At 38.0% G+C, this 18,447-nt stretch overlaps 1 protein-coding gene across 3 annotated transcripts in view; it reads left to right on the top strand.

Moving 5' to 3' along the window:
* The window catches only part of LOC107549455 (IQ motif and SEC7 domain-containing protein 3-like), a 34,518-nt gene extending 21,597 nt beyond the window's left edge, over positions 1-12,921 (top strand). For 2 of the 3 annotated variants that reach the window (XM_016230539.1, XM_016230529.1), the window contains 2 exons: positions 7,228-7,434; positions 10,767-12,921. In XM_016230539.1, coding sequence (XP_016086025.1) covers positions 7,228-7,434; positions 10,767-10,842 — 283 coding nt within the window. In that variant the 3' untranslated portion in view covers positions 10,843-12,921. The remainder of the gene's footprint in view (positions 1-7,227; positions 7,435-10,766) is intronic. The other variant, XM_016230547.1, reaches the window with a different exon arrangement.
* Positions 12,922-18,447: the final 5,526 nt, after the last annotated feature.

Below are 18,447 nucleotides of genomic sequence, written 5' to 3'. Positions count from 1 at the left end.
TTCCTGTGACAGCACAGTTAAATTTTCAGCAGTCATTACGCCAGTCTTTTGTCACATGAATCCTTCAGAAATTTACATTTATTTATTTGGCAGACGCTTTTATCCAAAGCGTCTTACAGTTTAGGAGTACAACAAGCGATTTATCATAAGATGGCAAATAACCCAAAAAGTGCCTTCATTCTACATAGTAAATGCTAGGACAGGAAGGGATAAAGGATAATAATAGAATAGAAAAAGTGAAGACAGAATTATTATTATTTTTTTTAAGGAAGAAGCAGTTAGATGCTCACAGAAGAGATGAGTTCTCAGTTGTTTCTTGAAGATTGTGAGGGATTCATTCGGCTGTCCGGATGAAGTTAGGCAAATCATTTTAATAGGCTGATTTGGTGATCAAGAAGCATTTCTTACTATTATCAATGTTGAAATCCGTGATGCATTCATTTCAGAATTCTTTGAATAGAAAGTTTAAAAGAACAGCATTTATTTTATATAGAAATGTTTTGTAACGTAATATATACATAATGTCTTTGTCACTTTTGAAACCCTGTTGAAGCCAGCAAAGGGCAGTGTGCGATTTATCTGCCACTGTCTGTTAGGGGCCGCACGATGTTTCCCTCGACTTACATCAGCCCCTTCAGATGGGCCCAGAGAGACTCAGAGCAGCACAAGAGGGTAATACAGGGTTTAGCTCTTGAGGTGCTCGTTCACTCAGGGAGATAGAAATCATGAGAAAAAGAAAGGCTTTAATAATCTGTGTTTGTGATAATTCCTTCCTTCAACTTAAAGTATTATAATGGGAATATATCATCTTGGAGCTCTCTCTCTCTCACTCAGAGTAGGATGGTGCATGTCAGCTAACAATACATCAGTAAATACAATGACAAACTAGCTTTCAAAATGTTTATTAACAAAAAGGAATAAGATGAGGCATGGCACACACCACATGCTGTATTATATACCAACTAATAAATTACAGAACGTTTAGCAAACACTAAGGAATCAAATAAATAAAAGAGAGCCTCCATAGCGTAATGTGAGGTAAACGGCAAAGATAAGTTTTTCAAAAAAGAAAAGTAAAACTAACGGTGACAGTGCTTGCATGTTCACCTTCTCTGGTTTAAGAAGCGGTCTTTTAGTTGACGTTCGCTTGAAAACCATCCATTTCCTCAATATTTTGCTGCGCGCACCTGCACGCTCATGCTGATGCAGCGAGTATACTCTGTTTCGTTATGCTTTGTTCCGTTTGATGTTTCTCATATGCAACAGAATTTGCAGCGCTTATGAGTTGACCAACGCGGTGGTCGTGCCAGTGCGACCGCACATAAAATTTAGTCACACTGCAGGCAGAAAAAATGGTCACAGTCTGGAGCCCTGCTATATCATCTGAACCCATTCCATATCTTAATGCGAGGGACAGAATTCAGGTTTACAGAAACTCATCTTCCTTCTGCTGCAGCTGTCAGTCATTCTCAGCTCAGTGTTCAAACAGCACGTCACGTTCAGTTATGACAGTCAGCAGCTCCAAGATGATATTCCCATTATAATACTTTAAGTTGAAGGAAGGAAGGAATTCACAAACACAGATTATTAAAGCCTTTCTTTTTCTCATGAATGTATTTTGTAAGAATACATATAGTTAACAGAATAAACATGTTTAAATTGTATAATGTGCACCAAATATTTTTCAAAATAGTTTTTGCTGCTAAATTATACAGTCAGCAAGTTTAATTTCATAGCTTATATATTTTTATTCAAAAGTAGTTTTTCCTCCGTAATGAGGACGTGAGTATTTAGTGGATTGTTTAACAAAGGGTTTAAAAAAAGAGTGACCATTAGTTCCACGAACACGGTATTGATATTCTGTAGTGGTGTAGAAAAAAAAAAATAGCGCTGGTGTTGGATCGGTATTGGCCGATTCTTAGAATTTGGAATATTCTGTAATCTTACACTGCAAAATAATAACTCAAATATTAAAAGATAACATCATATTTATTTACTGAACCCTTAAATGAATCACAATTATATAATGAAAGCCCTAAAACGGACAATTAATCGCAATAACCGTGACTATTTTTAGACAATTTATTGTCAGCCAAATTTCATAATCGTGACAGCCCTAGTTTGCGCTGCGCAGACCGATCAGTGTATGACATGGAAGTACTGTGAGAGCGATTCGAAAGCATAAGGAGCGTCTGCTCTCTATAGCTCTCACGGTACTTTTGTCATACACCGATCGGTCTGTGCAGCGCCACATCAAGTTGAACACACTTGTACACGTAATTGCATCTCTTTGACCATTCTCTGTAAATCCCACCTTCTCACGCGCCACGATTGGTCAATTATGTACAATGCCTGCATGTTATTGGTTAAACTACTTTTTGATCATTACCTTCAGCAAGTATGAGAACCGGAAAACAAAGCCAAAACCTGGATATTTTAGGCAATATAGAAATCCTGGTCAGGACCTGTCCGGGGGGAAAAAAACAAAAAACGAATGGTCACCCTACTTCAGTAGAAGTGTTGCTGGGGGAACGAGATGAGTTATCACAAATATGTTTGTGTAAAGGACTATGTGGGCGACAGGGTGTGAGAGAGAGAGGCAAAATGGAGAAGGAGAGAAATACAGAAAGAAGAACAGAGGTACTAATTGAAAGAGAGAAGGAAGGAGTGAGAGAAGGAGTGATGTGCAAAAAGAGAGGAAAGTGCAGCTGACAGGCTAATAAAACATGCAGAGAATTACAAAGGAAATGAGCCTTCTACTCTGCTCACACATACAAGCTCACACTCCCACATCCTATCAAACGCACAACAACAGCTCCATCTGCATCAAGGGATGTCAGAAGTCTATGACAAAGCAATGTCAAAAAAATGTTAACAGTTTTTGGGGCAGTGCATGTGAATGGTACACTTTTTTATTTTATTTATTTATTTATTTATTTATTTATTTTTTTTGTGTGGTTAGAATGGCTGTCTTATTAATGTAAACACTGTTTGTTAATTGAATGTAGGACCAAAATTTGAGGTAGTGTTTCAGAGTATTGGATTCAATGGTAAATGTGGTGTAATAGAGCTGAATTTACTGATACTTGATACTGACAAGAAAAGAGAAAACCCTGCACTGCACTTCTTTATTACTGGCTTTTTATCATTACTTGAAGTCAGCAGCATTTACTTATTTAAAGGCAACAGTTACTTATCTAATATTAATATAGTCTATATAGCCTATTACAGTTCAGAAGTTTGGGGTCGATAAGATTTTGTTAATGTTTTTGCAAGAAGTCTCTTATGCTCACCAAGCCTATGTTTAATTGATAGAAAACGATTACTTTTTTTAACGATTAATTTCAAAATATTGTTTTACTGTATTTCCTATTTTAATATATTTTGAAATGTAATTTATTCCTGTGACAGCACAGTTAAATTTTCAGCAGTCATTACGCCAGTCTTTTGTCACATGAATCCTTCAGAAATTTACATTTATTTATTTGGCAGACGCTTTTATCCAAAGCGTCTTACAGTTTAGGAGTACAACAAGCGATTTATCATAAGATGGCAAATAACCCAAAAAGTGCCTTCATTCTACATAGTAAATGCTAGGACAGGAAGGGATAAAGGATAATAATAGAATAGAAAAAGTGAAGACAGAATTATTATTATTTTTTTTAAGGAAGAAGCAGTTAGATGCTCACAGAAGAGATGAGTTCTCAGTTGTTTCTTGAAGATTGTGAGGGATTCATTCGGCTGTCCGGATGAAGTTAGGCAAATCATTTTAATAGGCTGATTTGGTGATCAAGAAGCATTTCTTACTATTATCAATGTTGAAATCCGTGATGCATTCATTTCAGAATTCTTTGAATAGAAAGTTTAAAAGAACAGCATTTATTTTATATAGAAATGTTTTGTAACGTAATATATACATAATGTCTTTGTCACTTTTGAAACCCTGTTGAAGCCAGCAAAGGGCAGTGTGCGATTTATCTGCCACTGTCTGTTAGGGGCCGCACGATGTTTCCCTCGACTTACATCAGCCCCTTCAGATGGGCCCAGAGAGACTCAGAGCAGCACAAGAGGGTAATACAGGGTTTAGCTCTTGAGGTGCTCGTTCACTCAGGGAGATAGAAATCATGAGAAAAAGAAAGGCTTTAATAATCTGTGTTTGTGATAATTCCTTCCTTCAACTTAAAGTATTATAATGGGAATATATCATCTTGGAGCTCTCTCTCTCTCACTCAGAGTAGGATGGTGCATGTCAGCTGGTTTTGAGGTGACCACAGGTGTGATGGGGACGGACACATGGGGACAGACTGCTTTTTTGTTGCTGGGCAGCAAAACTGAGTTTTTAAAGTGTGTGTGAAAGAGCAGTTGAGGGGAGGGCTTGTTAGAGGTCATGTACCAATACAGCCCTTCCCTAGAGGATTCAACATTGCTCTGTGTGTGTGTGTTCATTTCCTACAACTTGTCCCAGATGGATTTTTACCAGAACATTGCAACTGTGCTGCTTACAAGATGCCTCACGATGAAGGAAACCCCAATCACAGAACTGATAAAGAAGTTTCTTACTTCAAATGCCATCTGAGAAAACGGATAAAATATCTGACCACAGTTAAATTTAAATGGAGAAAATAATGTAAAGTAATTATTAGGAAATTAATTCAGGCAATGGATTCCCATGTTACATTTCATTCATTCTGCCCCTCAAAATCACTTAAGCTGAAGTGTAATTTTTTTTTTTAATGTTAAAATACTCTTATCCCATTTATTGTGAAATTTGTCAGTGGATTTTCCCTTAAGTTATTTGTCTCTCTAGCATTTTGTTTGTGAACCCGACCAACTCCACGTAGCAACAGTCTCAGGCAATGGAGTGAGTTTGAGGCTGTCTGTTTGGGTGAGCAATGGGAGTGTTCGGGAGACCTGTTTGAAAACTATCAATATTTTTGCTTTGCCGTTTGGAAAATTAGATGCTTCAGCTTTACCTTTTGGCACCTTTAAAAAGTGTTGTTGCACATACTGTAGTGTAAAGGTCTCTCAGAGGTCACCGTTCACACCCACAGATTCATCCCTGGCCATTTCACCCCAGTGCATACTAAGGACTCATGCCACCTGCATACACACTTCTACATCCTTCTCTTTCAGGCCACAATATCTATCCATCTCTCTCCTTCCTTCCTTCCTTCCTTCCTTTCTTCCTTCCTTCACCCTTCCCTCATTTCTTTTATTCATGTCAGTCCATTTATTCCCTCTTTGTTTTCTCGTCTCTGTGTCAGTGTCACGGTGTCTGCTTGAGCTTTGGGTAGTGCTGAAGTGCCTCTTGTATTTTTTTTTTTCTTGATGTTTAATGTTAGCATGACAGACTCGCTACTGTCCATCAAGACTGAAGACAAAATTAACTTTCAATCGATTAAAAAATACCAGAAATGTTATAGTGTAATTATTCTTGCAGTTCTCACATTTTCTGCAAGAAATTATTAATTTGGCACATAAGTGATGACGTATTCTCATTGGTTGCTCACAAATTAGCTGATGTTACATGCAACATTAAATCAATTCAGTGCATTTACAGTTCTTAGTAAATGTCTCTGGTCTTATTGGGCACAATTCATCAGTGCAAAAAAAAAAAATCTTTCTCTGCCTAATTTTTATTTATTTTTTGCTCTGCTAATCTAACCAAATTTCCCTGGGCAGGGTAAAAATTGTTAACTAATAATATTAAGCCACCCATGTCTGTATGGAATGATCATACTGTAGTCCTGCCCTACATTATTTCCCAATTATGCTCTGTTTGGCTTGGAAATGCATCACATTATGAAAGTTAATTGCATTGTGAATGTCTTAAATTTTTAAATGAGAATGAACCCCTCTGATTGGCCAGTAGAGGTCGGTCACACACATTTTCACCAAATAAACCTGCAGGATCATTATTGTATTGTGACTCATTATTATTAAAGCATGAGATTTGCTGACAAACCTGTCTGTGTACTACAGATGAGTCATTTGAACACAATTTTATTCCGTTTGTTACTTTTGGCATGACATCACTGCATTATGGAATAAATAAACAATTTTGTTTTCACTTTTTAACTCTGTTTAGAAAATCCAAGAAGTCTTGTTTTTTTTAGTTAAGAGATTTCAGAAAGCTGCAAGTCTAATTTCTCTGAAATGAATCCTTTAACATGATTCCTTTACTTTCCTTTTTAATCACGTTTTCATCCATATTATAGGACCAATTAGAACTGACTCTTTGAATGATAAAGTATATAAGCTGATAACACCAGATAAAATAAGTCTTCAGTGGATTGGTTTTGTCGAGTGTAGCTTGTACAATTCTTGGTTAAGTTGCAGTGTTGTGGGGATCAAGTCTGCCCATCACCTCGGATGTGTCGCAGTCCGCTCAATAGTTCACTATGAAGTCCATTTATTATTATTTTGTCTTTTAAAAGAGATTTTGTTTGTAATTATATTTCATCTAGAACCGTATCAGAAGATTTATAGTGGTCAGAACAAAAAATACCCCAATTATTTTTGTAATCTTTTTGTTATACTTATTATGTTTATATTTGTTAAATCTGGATGCCGTTTAAGTATGTTTTGCTTAAAACAATGCTAATTTTTGAGAATATTTCATAATGGCACAACTAGGGATGCACGATATATCGGCCACCATATCGGTATCGGACAACAGCTGTAGCGAAGATGCACAATGCCATTTTGCAATCTGGTTAATAAATCCAAATAGTGCGTGACTACACAAGGGGATTGTGTCATCGCTGTCCCAGTGTTTAGTGGACCCTTGCTAGCACCCGAATTTGTGATCTTAATATACTGATTCACAGCATAGGGAACAAGGAAGCGGAATGAGAGACAGCCCTGGTCTGTACGCTGTAATACTCCTCCATACAGGTAATTTGACAACTGCATAAACCATCTAAATCTTCATTAAATACTCTGCCTGACTGCACATAACTCTCCACAGCTTGATAGGAGTCTGCATAACGCTTCATAACGCTGCCTAACCATGCCTGTACTTCTGCTGCTAAAGTGTTTGTAATGTATGCATGTGGCTGTCTTTGTTGTCTGTTATCTTTTGTTTCTTTCTTGACTTTATTTTTTCTCTCTTTCTCTCGCTCTCTCTCATTCTTCCTGTGCCTATCTCTATCTTCCCCTCTCTCTCTCTCTCTCTCTCTCTCTCTCTCTCTCTTCCCCCTCTTCCTCTTTCTTTCTCTCTGTCAGGTCACCACCCTATTCCACCTGTAGTAGTACTTCTACTCGTACCAATTCTTCCACCTCCTCTACTGCTACTCCAGCTTCTACCTCTGTCCACACCAGTCTGACCGCAAACAGCCCCTCCACCCACCACCAGTACTGCTGCCCCGCGCGGCTCCTTCTGCCCAAGCCGCCCTGCGCCCTCCCCCCTGCCCGGCACCCGGAGCAGGCAAGGTAAGGGCCCGAGCCCACACTTCCCCTTTCGATAACCCGCTCACCTGATCCTCCACCACCTCAGTGTCTCCCATCACCCACGTTCAACCACTCACCTCTCATCTCCAACCTCTCCAGAAAGTAACGGGAAAGCTGTCCTCTCTACACTGACTACCCATAATTCCGTCGTCAAAAATGAACACTCCTATATGCCTCCAACAGCAAGTGAATTATGGCTTTTTGGAGATGAAGTGACCTTGCAAGTAGCCTAGCGAGGTCTGAACTCCAGTGGGCCACATCAATTTCAGTCAGTTTACTCTTTTTAATAACCAAATAATTAATTAAAACTAAAGAGCAATGTATTCATATGAGCTTTGTGACAATTTGATTTCATTTTCTTAAAGGTGAAGTGTGTAATTTCTGTGCCACTAAAAGGAATTGCAAAAAGAATGATACTCTTTTGTTTGTCCCGCCTTCAAACTCATGCCGGCCCACTTACACAAATGCAATTTTGTGCCACTAACAGCACAGAAATTACACGTTTCCCCTTTAAATTTGCATTCGTGTCCCTCCACACACACATCTCTGAATAAGACGTTTATTCAGTCTCCTTGGTCCAAATTATATCCACACACCAGTCACAAATGACACATCCTCACGCATAATCCTCCACACACACACCGCAATATACACTCATCCCCTCACACCCGTTCAAATGTAGTTCCACCCCCTTCATGAATCACACAGAGGTGGAGACAGAAACGCATGCAGAACCCCTCCTGCCTATACACACACACACACACACGCGCATACACCTGTCTGGTTTACTATCCTTGTGGGGACTCTCCATAGGCATAAATGGTTTTTATACTGTACAAACCGTATATTCTATCACCCTACACCTAAACCTACCCCTCACAGAAAACTTTATGCATTTTTACTTTCTCAAACTCATTCTGTATGATTTATTTATTTATGAGCTTGTTTCCCCACGGTGACACAAGTCCCCATGAGTCAGTGTGTATTCAGGTATAAGTCCCCACCAGGGTAGAAAAACATGTACACACACACCTAATTCCCTTCACACTCTGTCACTGCGTGATTCACACTCTTGTCATATTTCTCTCCTCATCAAATCAGTAATTTCTCCCATGATTTCGTGTTGCATGTATTTGTGCACATTGCTTTAGTTCACTTGATAATTTAATCTTTAATTTAGATTATGGAGAGATAAGATGTTGTGGAGTAGCCTATTGTGATGCCTAAAAACTATTTGAACTGGAATGGCAATATTTAAATTTTCACTGAATTCTTTCACTGAAGTATTTATATATGTACATAAGAGATGATATTTTAGTTAAACCGGTGCTACTTTAGTTGCCAGGGTTTTTATTGGCAGAACTGTGGTGGATGAATTCAGCTTGTGCTACAATTCTGTCCTCTGCTGGTAAAGATTGAGAAACACAGGGCTGGGGTTTGAATCCCTGCAAAGTGCAAACTAAAGACAATTCCTGAATCAGACGTGCTGGAACTGACTTTTAGCCTCAGTCAAACTTAGTTAGTGGATATTATGATATTTAAGTGATTTTCGGAGGCAGAGGTTGTCTCCTGTTTGTGGAGAAAAATAATTCTAACAAAAGAATTGTAAAGAAGATAATGCACTATAATGCCTAATAATGTAGGACTTTTCGCCACATTTTGTGGCAGGATACACACACATCAGTGGTCAACCGTTTGATGGCAAATAAAAGCGCTTCAACACCGCCATCGTCTGTATGCCTGTACAAATAATTAAGCACTTGAAGCTTTCATAAAATTAAAAATGAAACACCCAAAACTGTACATGGCATCATCACGAAGTCAAACGGTTTATACGTGAAATTTCGGAGGGGACGTCGGATGGCGTCACGTGGGGACGTAATGACGTGTGCCATTAATCGAACCATGTACTATAACATGTAAAACGGGAACATGAAAGGAATATTCTAAAGCAACTCATGTAAACACCATAATCATAATATTGGCTTATTTAGAAGGTAAAGAATTAGATTACTGATGTCCAAGTAAACGTAGTCGGTGAGTTGCTTTTAGAATATTCCTTTCATGTTCCCGTTTTACATGTTATAGTACAGAGATCGATTAATGGCACACGTCAATACATTCGCACGTGACGCCATCCGACGTTCCCTCCAGAATTTCACGTATCGGCATACAGTTCGTCTTCGGTACCATACAGTTTTGGGTGTTTCATTTTTAATTTTATGAAAGCTTTAAGTGCAATTACTTACAGTACATCATGCTATACATGCAAACGGACGATGACGGATAAAAATGTGCCGCCTTGCTTGAAGCCGTGCTATTTTGTTTGCCGTCAAATGGTTGACCACTGCTGTGTGTGTATCCTGCCACAAAATGCGGCGAAAAGTCCTACATGATGGTAATAGTGTGATTTAAGGTGTGTACATGTCTGTTCTGCACTTCAATAATGCGACTAAAATAGGAATACTCCACATGTCTTAATTCGATTTGTTTACTTCGAGTATGACTTTAGCCGGATTAAGGTAATCAAAAATCTCTGTTTACATGGTAGATACTTAATCACACTATTGTCTTAATCGTGTTAATATTGGGATATTGTTGTACATGTAAATGTACTCATTGACTTGGGACAATGGAACCACCCTGATAGCACACATACATCACGGAGACGTCTATTTGACGTCTGCATTTACATCTGCTAGACGTATTTTTTTTAGAGTGTTTGCTCTTCTGCAGTGCGTATTTAGGACGTTTCCTATCAGATGTCAAATAGACATTAAGAAGATGTCTTTAAGATGTTTATGATTTATGTATGTGTATGTAAAACTGACAACCGAAAGATATCGGTCAGATGTTTGTACACAGCAGACGTCTTGCAGACATACTTGTGCTATCTGGGCAGTAGTGCAAAAATGCTGGCTTATTTACTATTAGCGAAGACTAGACTCATGAATATTAATTCATGAACGTGACTTGACAGCCTAGGAAAATTACCTAGAAATGTCAGTGCAAACTAATTAATATTCATGAGCTCAGTTTCCTCCGGTATTCTAATTCATTTAGTGCCATTACAACCCGCCAATTTTCGACTCTCAACTCATTCCAGCACCCTCATTCTAATTTACAAGCAAATTACTCCAAATTTGAATCACAACAAATTATGAATGTTACTGGATTTATATACAACAATATATAGCAACTCATCCATATCTCCATTTGTTCGTATTTCTTCTCTTTATTGTTCTAACACACTTCTCTTCATCTGAAATTTTTTTTACTCTTTCCTCTCCCTAACCGCTTCTGCTGCACCCTAGAGAGGATGAGGACGATGACATCGCCCATCAGTTCTGTTGCCCCGCCTCTGAGTGCAGTAGCCCTTCCTCTAGGTAACCAGCAGACTTGTTGGCCCAACCCCTGACAACATCCCCCAGTTTTGCGCTGCCCACTCCAAAAAGACTGTATGGGGTGAACTTGTCAATCTTGTCAATCACCTGGATGCTAAACTTGAACCAAGTGCATCTGAATCTGCAGCCTAAATGCAGCGGATCTTAATTTAACTAAAACCGATGAAACGATACAAAAATATCCTTTGCACTAGCATGTCATCTGCATCCTACCACCTCTCGGAAATGGACAAATATCCTGTAGGTGACTGAAACAAGCGAAAGAGAATGAAAACCATTGCTGTACAGTAGTAATAAGGGGACATAATGGAGAAGATCTGAAGTGGAAGATCAATCCGAAGAGATGAACCAAGCGATGGAAAAAAAAAGAAACGATGGTCCCCTTTTCTCCACCTCTGTCTTTCACCTGGTTCTCTCATTGTCGCAATCTCAGCTTCTTTTTGTTTTCTGTTTTTGTCTTTCTTCCTCTGGCCTCTGTATCTTGTCTGCCAAACACCTGTGTAACTTTAGGACAGTCTGTGATGTGTCTGTTCCCACATTTAGTGTCAAAAGAAAGGTTATGTGTTTTTTTTTCTTTCTCCCCCCTCAGTATCATCATCTGTTTCCCCACCGAGAGAAAAAAGATGCTTGTCTGTTGGCTCAACTGTCAAAGTAACCCAACAAAATTAAGGATTTACAATACTTTTATGTATATGTATCAGGACCAGCATGACAGCAAGCCTCTGTAAAGCCATATTTGAATATGAAGCTTCACTGACCACCATTTGTCAGTTCATTTTGATTTGCTTTCTTGACATTTCGTGTCTTTTTGTACTGTTGATTACTGGCATTTGCTTATCACCTTACCAATCCAAAGCCGAACCGGTTTGCGTCATCCCACTTCTACAAACTCAATCTAAAGTTTGTGACTCTGTACATACATGTAAATGTCAATGTTTGACACGTAATGCAGTGCAGGACACTTTGGACCATGTTGAAGGAGAAAAAGACCTGGGTGGCATGTTAGCCTAGCGGTGTAGGTTAGTAACAACAACAGGGTTTAAGCGGTGCTCCAAAGGCTACTCAAGTTTTTCAATCTCTGGCCTTCTTCAGTGAATGAATCCTCCAAAATGGCACTGAATTATCCAGGTATAGTAGTGAGATATTATTATTATTATTATAGTGAACTTCTTACTGTACCTCAGGTATATAAGATACAACGTAAACAAAACGTTTGGCACTATTGTAGATTACATCACTCTGGTGTGGTGGTTCCAGTAGCTAAATGTCCAGAGTTTGACATGCTGTCACAGTTCAAAAACGGTCTCACCTCATTGGTCAGTGTCCAAGATCGTTTTGGATGAGTTATTCTAATACTGTAGTGTTTTGTTTGTAATATGTAATTGAACTGACAATATCCTGAATGGTCATACGCACAACGTACTTAATGAATTGCTTTGGAAAAACTGATTCTTACTTTAGCATTTATCATTTTAATAAGATTAGTATTCCTTGCCTGATCAGTTATAATATCAACTGAAAAGGAATGTTGAGGTCAGATGAAAAATGAATGTAAAAAAAGGTGATAGGAATCATTGCATGAACCAAATACCTTTCATGGGAAGAATTGCAACAGGACTGAGAAATACAAGAAAACACATTAGCCAAATGTATTACCATGAAATGCCCCCATATTTGTGACCGGATGATGACAATGACATTGTTGCCACTTGCTCAGAGACTCAATTGCATAAACTGAAAACAAGAAAATCCAGTCAGTGAGTTTCTCGAGCTCTAATGCATGTTCCAAAAAGTCATTGCTCTTTTTAAACTCTTTCATAGTTGTGAATGATAATGTTTTTTTAATTATCATTATTGTGGAGGCTTTATTGTTTTCAGTTTATGTTGTACCAGCTTTTTGGATGTCTTTTTCTGAGCCATTAAATACAGAAAGAATGGAGTTTGAAGGCAAAGGCTCATAATTCACTAGTTAACCAGTCATTGCAACAGCAATGTGCTGTCACTCACAGAGAGGGTGAACATTTTGTGGTGGAACATTTTGATTCAGGGACGTACTACAGCTGACTTTAATAAAAATAAAACTTTTGACATATGAAGTTGTAAAATATGCAAATAAAGCATCATCTTTTTTTAATATGCAAAATCAAGGAGTACTAATGTACCAAACCTTGACTCCCTGGTGCAAATTTGCAGATTTAAGTAGAAGAGATAAAATGTAGAGTTCATTCTTTTCTTTTTTTTCTTTTTTTTTAATCAATTAATTTACAATATTTAATAAATATATATTTTTTAAAAAGCAGACTTCATGCATCTAAATAAATATGCTGCTAATAGACAAATGCTTCATAAAATACTTTCTGAAAATCATCATAAATATTACAGCAGCAAAATAAAATATTCAGAACATCGAAAAAATTACGTATTGCATCCAACTGAATGCATTGTGTATGCCTGTAGTACCTCCCCTTAAACCATGCTGTGATTCACATACAGCGGCTGGAAAACGACACAACTTTACTGCTAACATGGAGATGAGTGGTGGAAACTTTTGCCTGATGTGTTCAGTCAGCGTGTTCCTGTATTTAGCGCTCACAGTGGGAATAAATGCGATGAGTCACACATGAAAGAACCCTTCTTTACTATTTTTATTCTCTCTCTCTTTCCGTCTCTCTCTCTCTTTTACATGCTGTAAATACTGAAACATAATTTCTACTCCTTTCCAAAGGAGGTGGAACATCTGTATATTTCATGAATGATAATAGATATGATATAAAACTGACATATTACTGAATATTATAAGAATGTTACTGATGATGGTGATGTGGTGGTGATGATAATGATGATGAAAACAACTGAATAAATGCTGTTATGATCCAGATTAAATGTGGTTATGTAGTTTTTTTTTTACTTCTCCAGTATAAATTGTTTATATAATAAAAAAAAGAGAAACAATTGCATTTTCTAGTGTTTTATCTTATGCAATTGTTTTAAGAATCTCCTGAATTATCTTAAAATGTTCTTGTTACATCATTTCTTTATTTTAAGTTTACAGTAATAATAATAATTGCTTTGTCTTGCTGAAGATATACCCACCCTATGTATCCCATCCAAGATGTATATGAGTTTGTTTCTTTGTCAAAATTTAGCATTACTTCACATACATCACTTGCTCACCAATGGATCCTCTGCAGTGAATGGGTGCCGTCAGAATAAGAGTCCAAACAGCTGATAAAAGCATCACAATAATCTACAAGTAATCCACATAACTCCAGTCCATCAATTAATGTCTAGTGAAGTAATAAAATACTTAGCTAAAATGCGCGTCCTCTATCAATGTTGGTTTATCCAGTGAAAAAGGTTTCTTGTCTGAATCAAGAAAAAAAAAAAAACAGATAACGCAGTTAATGATGGGTTTGTTTCTCACAAGCATGCAGCTTTCGCTTCACAATACTTGAATTGATGGACTGGAGTTATATGGATTACTTGTGGATTACTGTGATGTGTTTATCAGCTGTTTGAATGGTCATTCTGACGGCACCCATTCACTGCAGCAGATCCATTGGTGAGCAAGTGATGTAATGCTAAATTTCTCCAAATCTGGTCTGAAGAAGAAACCAACTCATCTACATCTTGGATGGTCTGAGGGAGAGTAAACTTTAAGCAAATTTTCGTTTTGGGGGTGGGGGACTGTTCCTTTAATATTTTATAATAATACGAAATTCTTAACAAATACTGTTGTTAAGAGTTTTTTTATCCTCCCTCCCAATGGCATCTTCTGGCATTGAAAGTGCATAAGTAATAACTGCAACAGACTGCCTGCAGGCCGTGCTCCAATAACGGACGCCTTCAGATTGCAACACTTGTATATACCTCTGTTGTGGCACCTCCCACATGTTTTCAAACATCAAGCTGATTCCCGGGTTGAACTGGCACTGCGTGACATTTTTAAATGACACATAACAAAAGTGCAACATCATTAAGTAAAAATCTTAGATACAGTTGGGATCCCAGACAAATTATGAATGTGCTCACTTTTTTGGGGAAAACAGGTGCAAAATTTGTGTTTCGTGTTTGAACTAACTGTATTCTGTTTTCAAGAGTTTGTCTGATTGATTGTACTGTGTGGATGTGCTTCAGTTTGTAAGTGTCACCTCAGCTGGGTGAAAGGATGGGTCGGGATAATTTGATTAAAGTCTTAGTGGGAGAGAAGAAGGAAGTGTCAGAGCTGGAGGGGGGAAGGGTGAGAACTGGAAAATACCACCTCGGGGCAATAGAAAATGAAAGGAATGGGGAAAATCAATGAACGAAACCCTGAACAGCACCATGGATGGAACCCAACATGACCAGAACATTTCCTCAACAGAGGTTAAAAGGGTTTCATCAAAGAATCTATTTCAGAAAGCATCAGTTATTTATTAGTTCTAGCATTCATATTTGAATATATTAGTATGCAAAATAATAATTAAAAAAAACTGCACCCTGGGCAAATGTGTTTAACAAGCCTCTTGAGCACATGGTGCAGTAAAATTCTCTAGAATATTATTTCTTGAACGTATTAATCCTAAGTGTATTTATCTATCATTTACTGATATTTATCAATCAGTATCTCAGCTAGGAACCGTTAACAAAGTTGTCTCCCTCTGGATTTGCTTTTGCACAGTCATCAAATCTAAATCCTGTGAGGTAACTTACATCCAAGCCAATGCTGGAAAGGGCTGGAATCTCTACTAGCATAGACACAAATGATATCTGCGTGTTAACTGCTGTCACACTTGCCGCTGGGATCTGATCTCTCATATCACCAGCACACAGAGTTGGCCCGTGACAGATAGGACAAGCAGAAGCAGATTTAAATGGATGCGCTGCAGTCTCGACGGTTGGGTGTCAAGCTCACAGCAGAAGGACTTGGTAGTCTGGGCTTTGTGGTGTGGAATATCAAGGAACCATATTGGTAGTCAAGTATTGGAGGTGCTGCGTGAATTCTCTGGAGAAGAGGAAAGCGAAAACAAGTGATGTTTTTTCTGTAGTGCATCGGTCCAGACTTTTGGCCCCTGTTCTGTATGCGGTTAGTAGGTCCCTCGCTCTGCAGGTATGTGCTCAGAAAAACCGTGCCTAACTTCACCAGCGACGTTTTCAAAGTCCAAAGTCCAAAAAGTTCCACCTTCTATTTAGTAAGTCTATCACTGTCGTTTCTAAACATTTTTCCAAAAACTCCACTTCATGCAAGCCAACATTCAAAGCTTTCACATTTAGATTTTCTATTTAAAAAATTGGTTATACGAATTTCTTTGAATTTCAGTTTATTTGAATTCTACTTCTTTACATTCAATTTCAAATGGCAATTCTGTATCCTGTTTTAGTTCTAATGAACTTAAGCAGAATTTAAAAGGTTCTCATTTAAATTATGAATGGTACACAACCCTGCTGTGGTGGTTATGACCTGTATACAAACTAGAGAGAGGAGGGTCCAGTTCTCTAAGCTCTAAATGAGTAACATTAAACAAATGAACCCACACCACCCTGCTGCTCTTAAGGCAGTTTCATTCCCTGCCTGCCTCTGGAGCTGCTGCATCAGAACCCAGAGCTAGCTTTACTCTTGTCTCATTTGTTGGTGCCATCTGCCTGTTTGTTTATTAATTGTATGTGGAATGATCATGAATAGCTCCCATTCTCTCAATAAATGACTGCATCTCCTAAGGATTATCATTCAAGTGCCCTTTATAGCCACAGGGAAACAGATGAGCTCTGGTAGACATTGTTTCATCTAAAAGCAGCACTAACCTGTACAAGCAAAACGGCCCAAATGGTCACAGATCAGTGTTTAAAGGTAGGGCCCTGGAAGTGTTGTTTTTAAGGGATTCTTTTTCAAATCAGCATTATATGGTTAAGCGATCAAGCATATTTTTGGATTTTTGTTTTTCTTTTTTCTGAGACTTTCTTTGTTTTATGGAATTGTATTGCCAGATTATTTTTTGGGGGGAGTTAATATTAATATTAATTGTAAAGTGTCCCTCTTAGTATTATTTATATACTATTGTAGCATTTATTAATATTTTGAATTAGCTTTTATTTTAATTTGTTTTAATAATTTTGTTATGTGCAATGTGTGAAAAATGATATTTAATAGCTTTAGTTTTTATTAACAGCAACAACCCTGCCATGAGCTTTGGAAAGATGCTATATAAATAAAATCAAATAAATACATTTATGTAATAAGTAATATAATACAATATAAAAATATACACATTTTATTGTTGGATAATCTTTCCCTCCAATGTAATGCTTAAATCTCATTACTCGGTTGTGTATATTTTAGATGTAAATATGCAGCGTTAAGACACTTTGCACCAGTTTTGACATCAGTGATGGCATCTTGCGCGTCATGTGACCACAAGAATGACTTAAATTTCAGTCTGTTTCTCACACAAAACTTTAGTCTTCCGGCTTCTGAAGACTGAACAAGCCATAATGACATTTATGGTGTTTTAGTAATTTATGTATTTATTTATTTTTGTCATTTTGATACCCAGCAATGTACATTCTCATTTGCTTTCAGTGAAAAAGCACACAAGACAGTACCGAATTTTTCTTTTTTGTGTTCCATGGAAGTAATAACACCATAAGGGTTCAGAATAGAGAATTGTAATTTTTGGCTTAATTATTCTTCGAATGCTGCTTTGTTTATATATATGTGTGTGTATGTGATATGTTGACAGCTAGTAGAAGTAAGTAATTATTTAGTGTAAGAGCTCTTCATAGCATCACTTCGCTTCTCAGCCCCTGAGAATCATTCATTCTCAGCTTAGTTTCCATTGGGTTCATCTCATCACCACCGAATCGTCATCACATTAAATCTTACACACATGCTGTTCATATCTGAGCTAAAGGTGTTGCAATCTGCTGCATTTGTCAGGCAGACAGCAAACACACAAGCTACCAAAACTGAAAATGGCAGCAAGAGCCAAACCGAGTTCCTAGAAACTGACTCCAAAAGTCTTTTAATACATCAAATCGCACATTTAATATGACAAATAAATATTTCAATGAAGCGCTATACTTGATCCGACTGCATTTCTCCATTAACCCGCACTGCAAAAAGCCTATTCACACATGTTTGTGTGTGAGTGTGTGTGCATGTGCACTCATGAGTGAAGTACACACGTGGAAGAGACCTGTCAAAAATGCAGCCTTTCTGCTCCTCAGAGAGCAAGAGAGCGAGAGAGCGAGAGAGCGAGAGAGAGAGAGAGAGAGAGAGAGAGAGAGAGAGAGAGAGAGAGGGAATGAGAGAAAGAAGGAGGAGTGGTGGGTGTGAGAGAGACAGGATAGACTAGAAAAGGGGTTATTTTTCCTTCGCTTCCTTCAGCCTGAATGGGACTTCTCTGTGGCTGCGTGGCGGTAAGCTCTCGTTCGTTTGTTCACTCCTCCATCCTTTCACTCTTTGACTCTCTGCATCATAGCACATTTGTCTGTGGCATTAGCACTGACACTTAACTAAGCGGCCGCGTTTCACAGTCTTGCGATAACAGATGTGCCGTCCGCTCACCCTGAACGGGAAATATGTTGACTGCGGGCCTTTTTACCCATGACATTT

The sequence above is a fragment of the Sinocyclocheilus grahami genome, unplaced genomic scaffold, assembly GCF_001515645.1.
Source record: "Sinocyclocheilus grahami isolate Dianchi unplaced genomic scaffold, SAMN03320097.WGS_v1.1 scaffold16.1, whole genome shotgun sequence".
Lineage (NCBI taxonomy): Eukaryota > Metazoa > Chordata > Actinopteri > Cypriniformes > Cyprinidae > Sinocyclocheilus > Sinocyclocheilus grahami.
This window is presented reverse-complemented; position numbering and strand designations above follow the sequence as displayed.